Source organism: Syngnathus typhle, linkage group LG11 (assembly GCF_033458585.1).
Source record: "Syngnathus typhle isolate RoL2023-S1 ecotype Sweden linkage group LG11, RoL_Styp_1.0, whole genome shotgun sequence".
NCBI lineage: Eukaryota > Metazoa > Chordata > Actinopteri > Syngnathiformes > Syngnathidae > Syngnathus > Syngnathus typhle.
In genome coordinates, this window is record NC_083748.1 from 9,691,909 (window position 1) to 9,697,871 (window position 5,963).

Below are 5,963 nucleotides of genomic sequence, written 5' to 3' on the forward strand. Positions count from 1 at the left end.
CTCATTGTGTTCTCTGATCAATTATTTCTATTCATAAGAGCACCACTTTTTTATGTTATTTAAAATCAAGATGAGATTCTGTGCTGACCATAACTACTACTTTTATTTTCAAAATAATAATGATTTTTAAAAAAGATTAACCTAAACATTATTAGATTAAATTTTATGCACTGCTCACCTGGTTTCTCAAAAGACAATATATCCCAACCAGTGTGCGTGCCATGAGAGATGTTCGGCTGTGCCGTGGGAAATTGTCCAACATTAAATACCGAGCGCATTGTAAGCAGGATAGCCAGACCTGTCATGTTGTGGCATCGGCACATACTCAGTTTATGTGTGTGTTGCTGTTAATGTTGGCTCGTGGGTGAACGATCGGTTCAAAAGAACAATTTATTTTTCCAGTGAACTAATTTTAATATAATTTTAATAATAAGCTGGTGTAACACTTAACAGCTTTTTTTTGGTGGTGTGCCTCGGGATGTTTTCCAATGAAAAGGCGTGCCGTGAATGAAAAAAGGTTGGGAAACACTGTTCTAAGAAATGCAGCAGTCACTACAAAAAAAAAAGGTTTATTGGCCACAGGAGCTGACACAACAAAGATCATAAGCGGATGCAAAACTATACAAATTGAAGAGCAACTTCTGCACCGCTAAATGATGTAGCATTCCTAATCAACATTTTAAAACACATTTGCCTCATGAAATGCCAGAAATACATCAATCGTATATTCTTGCATGACAGTATGACAGCACAGACTCTACAGAAGAAGAAATGCTTCTGCATGTGTGGATGTTGGAAGCAGTTCATTCTATTTACAAAAGAGAATCAGATGCGGAAAGGTGTCCAACCACTGCAGAACCAAATCAGATTTGATTCCTCATGCGCTCCGTCTTCCCACGAGTGGGGCCTTTGAGAGCCGGAGCTGGAGTGATTAGCTTATTAGCATTTTAGCTGTAAACATTCCCGTCCGAAGCGCTTGTGGGCGCCCGTCTTGTTTCATTGTCACTGCAGGCCAGCTGGTTGTTGATGAAAGCATCGTTTGGAAGAGTCCACTTCTGGATTGTCACGTCTCCTCACTCAGTTCAGAGTCAAGTTGGAGGCAAGCAAGGGTCCAAGGGAGAGGGGAAAAGTTCCGCCAAAGAAAGTCTGGATGACGTTTTTTTTTGTTGTCCGCCGGAATTTTCCACTTGTTGGCTTTCTGCAGACAAATAAAGAGACGGGTGAACATACTTGGCGATACCAACATATGGAACTTACTTGCTTTTAATTTTGTAAAAGAGAGAAAATAGTTTTGGTTCTCTACTTTAATTTTTAATGTTAGTTTCATCTTCTATATTACTTTTCATTTAGTTTTTCTAATTTAAATATTATTTGTCATGATTTTCTTTTTTATATTATACAATGTGTCAGAAAGGTTATATGACTGACATGCTGTTGCGGTTTTATAAATAAACATTTGACATTTTTAAAAGCTTAGTAAATATAAGCCATTTTGGAATTCTTAGATTTGGGTTTTCAGCTTCAATACATCTGTATGTTTTCAAATATTTGACCAATATTTAATCAAGTGATGTGGGCATACCTAACCCTACCAAAAATAATTATGCCTACATATCAAACAAGCGGCCATGCATCGCCATCCCTGCAGCTGCATGCACACACAGGCTCAGGCCCACACTCCTGGATAGGAGTAGTCAACATTCAACTCACAAATTTCCCATTTTGAATCAGTCTAAAAATAAAGACCACTATCACAAACCACAAGTTGTGCATGAAGCTTTTTAAAAATGAGCCACAGCTGCTCTCAGATCAGTAAGGAGTAGCAGCTAAAGATTTATGATGAACCCAAGAGCGTCCCACAGCTCGGGCCAAAATGTATACTACACATGTGCCCACACACACGCACACGCACACACACACACACACACAAACACGCACGCACACACGCGCACACACACACACACACACACGCGCACACAAAACATGGACATGTGAAGCTTGGAAAATGAGATGTTTGTTTGTGAACGGAAAAGAAAACCTGCTGTCCCCTTTCTGCATAGACTGTAATCAAAATGCTCTTCTATCTTCTCTGTGTTTATGTGTGTGCGTGTCCTAAACTTATGAATCAAGTTAATTATAGCGAGGCATGCACACCCAACGTGAAAACGCATGCTATCGTTTTGCCCATCATGATGAAGCCATGTTGTCTTTTCTTTCTTTGACGAGTGACAAAGACGTCTAGAAATATGATGCAATTACTCAAAACACAATACAAAAGAATTGAGTACAGATTTTGAAAGCAACAATACATTCACTTTTCTGAATGCAAAATTCCCTTTCAAACTAAACTAAATTTGAGAATACTAATAATAATAATTTCCTAGGAACGTTGCAGGCGTAAAAATCAAAATAAAGTGTTGCATAATAATATTTATTTACATCCCGTCTTGTGATTTTTTTGTTGATTTTAATTGTGAGATGATTATCGTGAGATTATTGTATATAATTTATTATTAGTCATAGCTAACTCAAGTATGAGAATTTTTTATAGTTCAGATGTCTGTACGAAACCATTAGTGCTTCTCATTAAGCGTCTCAAGAAACAGCTTTCAGTTTCAAAAAGATCGCTGACCCCTGCATTGGGGTCATATATTTTCCCCCATTAGCATTCTCTTCCTTCACAGATTGGCTGAGAGACATCACATGCTTCTACTGCCTCATAGTGGGCCACAAGGTGTCCATTTCAGGGCAACCACTTGAAGAGACTTTTAAGGCTTTTTTTTAATGGAGCTTTACTTTAACAAAGAACAACTAATGGGAGAAATGTAGAAAATGGGCAATAATATAACTTTACTGGCATTCTAGTATAGCAGTTGAGATTTTCCAAAATGCCGCATATTTTCTCTTCCATTCATCAAGTCAGCTCAACAATGGTGTGAGCCACATCTGTTCTTGACACATGTGCTCTCGCATCACGTCGGCTCCGAGGTCAAGACGAGATGCTTTGGCCCGTAGCGGCCCGCGATGTTGCGACGTGGTCTCCGAAGGCCGAGCTGATGAGAACAAGCAGAGCCGGCAAAGTGGACGGTAATAACTAACGCGTTGCGTTCAAGGACGCTCGGCTTCGGCTTTCCACGCGCGCCGCTGAGGCCCTTTGAGATTTCATAATAACTGCGAGAGCACCTGCAGTGAGCACACGCTTGCTCGTTTGTGTCTGGATATTGTCATGAGCGCTCACCGGCCTTTGGTATGAGCTGGGGTACTTTTCTCATATTCAGAGAATGTGATTTTTTTTTTTAGGGGGTTCAGTCAATGATACCTAGATGTATTTTCATTGACATTGCTGATCAAAGTAAAACATAAAATGATCTCTGTTCAGATGACGCACACACACACATTGGTGCACCACTAATGAAATCTGACAACAAATACACACAAGCTCACATGCACGCATGACCCTCACCCGAGTCCGCACACCTTCCAAATAGCTCACAAGTGTTTCCAATCTAAAGGTTCCTGCTTGTCTGGGCCCCGAGCGCTGTCGCCTGATTGCACGACACTGGATACAACACGCAACATGCAACGTACTCTATCCCCCACGAGGGCAGCGAGGGGCATCTTTTGGATTCATGTGCTTTACCTGCACAACAATCAAGTGTCCAAAAAAGAAATTCGATGATGATCTCGTGCAACACTCCCGACAATAGAATAATAATTAAATGCTTTCTTTCTGGGATTATGAACTTTTATTGAAATGTTGAATTTCAGGCTCTTTACACAGATTATTCAGTTTCATTTTGTTCCATTGTTTTAAGAATCAATACAGATGTGATCGTTTTGGTTTAAAATCGGCAATAAATATATTTCAACAGGCAGAAATAAATTGGGGTTTACTCATAAAGACCCAGAAGTTTTGTTATTCTTTCTTAGTTGCATTATCGATGTTATGAAATACTTAGTGCATATCTAAAAATTAAAAGGGTTACATAATAATCATTTCATTTCAATAGTGTACGCCGTTATGGTAATTGACGATTAAACAAAAGCTACATGTTTTAGAGCTAAATTTTAATTGACAATTTCAAATGATGTGTCGATCAAATGTATCTAATTTTTAATCTGGTTTTGATTAAGATAAATGAAGACACACAGAACTAATGTTTTGGTTGGGTTCCGGATACGTTTACACGCGCGTCACACAAATACTCTTTTCGAAGACAAAGTCTGCCCGTTGAAAGCTTAACTTCATCAAACAAGAATACGTAAATGCATGTGTGCGACTTGTTTGTGCCTGATTGTCTCCTCCAAACAGATTAAATGTAAATATAACTGTTTCCTTCCTGCCTCGTTATTTATTTGTTGAGCTCAAAGGCAAATGTTGGCGTGCCAAAGCGGTTGTGTGCTATAGACGTAAACATGTGGCGGGCCTCTACACTGATGTCATACAGGATTTGTGTGTGTTTGTGCGCGTGTGTGTGTGTGTGTGTGTGTGTGTTTGTGTGTGCGTGCGTGTGTTTGTACCTGAGGGTTAGCAGTGGAGCGTCTTCCAGCAACAGCCACAAGGTTGGGACAGATAAGAGGGGAACAGTGGAAGTGAATTTGGAAGGGGTGCAGATTGATGGATGACATGAGACATTAGGCAATAAGATTTAAATAAGAAATGTAGAATAAAAGATTGAGAGAGAGAGAGAGAGAGAGAGAGAGAGAGAGAGAGAGAGAGAGAGAGAGAGAGAGAGAGAGAGAGAGAGAGAGAGAGAGAGAGAGAGAGAGAGGGGGAAACGTGAGTGAGGGGGTCCTAGTGGCTGGCGGACATGGCCCAGGCGCCCTCCATCCTCCAGACGGAGAATGCGTAGCTCAGCCTCTCATGGGCCAGGTAGTTGCAGCTGGCCAGTTTAGCGTCCATCTCGTCGCTCTGCAGCACCTGGTACAAGAAGTCGATGTAGCGCGACGCCAGTTTCAGGATTTGGATCTTGCTCAGCTTGTCCGAAGGGAGCGTCGGAATGATCTTGCGTAGCGAGGCGAAGGCGTCGTTGAGGGACTGGGTGCGCTGGCGCTCCCGCACGTTGGCGATCACCCGCTGGGAGTGGAGGTCCTCGAAGGGCTGGTCGGGCCGCGGGCCTAGCGAGGCGGGGGCCAGGCTCACCACGGCCGAGGGACTCTTCTTCACCCTCTTGGGCCCGGACGGCAGGAGGCCGGTGGGACTGCCGGCGACGCTGTCCTCCGTCTGAGCCAGATTATCTTTCTTGGGATGAGGAGATCGTTTTCGGTGACCCGCCTGCTGGCTCTTCTTGGAGCCTCTTTCCAGTTCTTCTTCGCTGGCCCCTAGACCTCCTTCGGGGGAGTTAGTGCAGGACACCTCTTCTCTCATCTTCCACCTTCCAAAAACCTTCAAAAGGTTCTGTCTTCTCTCTTTTGCCTTTCAAATACCTGTAAAAAAAAAAAGAATTCTTGTTCTACAACTTTATCTCCATCGGTGGCCGTTCTCGAATTCCCGCTCGTCCAACTTTCGCTTTCCCGTCACAACCTGGCAGACGGAATAACAACAAACCATCTGACAGGCCACCCCACCGTCGCCCTTTTTATAACCAAACGCTGACTTGGGGCCTGTGGGCATGTTTCATTGGTTGCGCACACTTGCAGGGGACGTGGTCAGGGCAGGAGAGCAGGAAGTGCGTGTCGGCTGGGCGGGCGATGAGAAGACGGGGGTAAGTGGTCCTCTCGGCCAATCACAAGTCCCCGACTTCATGTTGCAGCGATGACGGAGGCTTTATGGTTTCCAGATTGGGTCCACATGCACACTCTCGTTTCATTCACTACCACAAAAAAAAAGTCAACTGGAGGGAAAACATCAAAGGCAACATTGAGAGGAAATCGCATTCTTGAGAATTTGGAAAACAGTTGAAAAAAGCACGACTCAAAAGCTTCAAGTTAGAATCTCAAGAAGTTTTTCCGACTTTAACTCG

General features: G+C 42.8%; 1 protein-coding gene across 1 annotated transcript; it reads right to left on the bottom strand.

Annotated features, from left to right (window-relative positions):
- Positions 1-553: 553 nt before the first annotated feature.
- LOC133162532 (twist-related protein 2-like) lies at positions 554-5,586 on the bottom strand. Its single transcript, XM_061291780.1, has 2 exons — positions 4,522-5,586; positions 554-1,198 (listed from the first exon to the last, which is right to left on the bottom strand). The coding sequence occupies exon 1, from the start codon at positions 5,366-5,368 to the stop codon at positions 4,796-4,798; it is 573 nt and encodes a 190-aa protein (XP_061147764.1). The 5' UTR covers positions 5,369-5,586; the 3' UTR covers positions 554-1,198; positions 4,522-4,795.
- Positions 5,587-5,963: the final 377 nt, after the last annotated feature.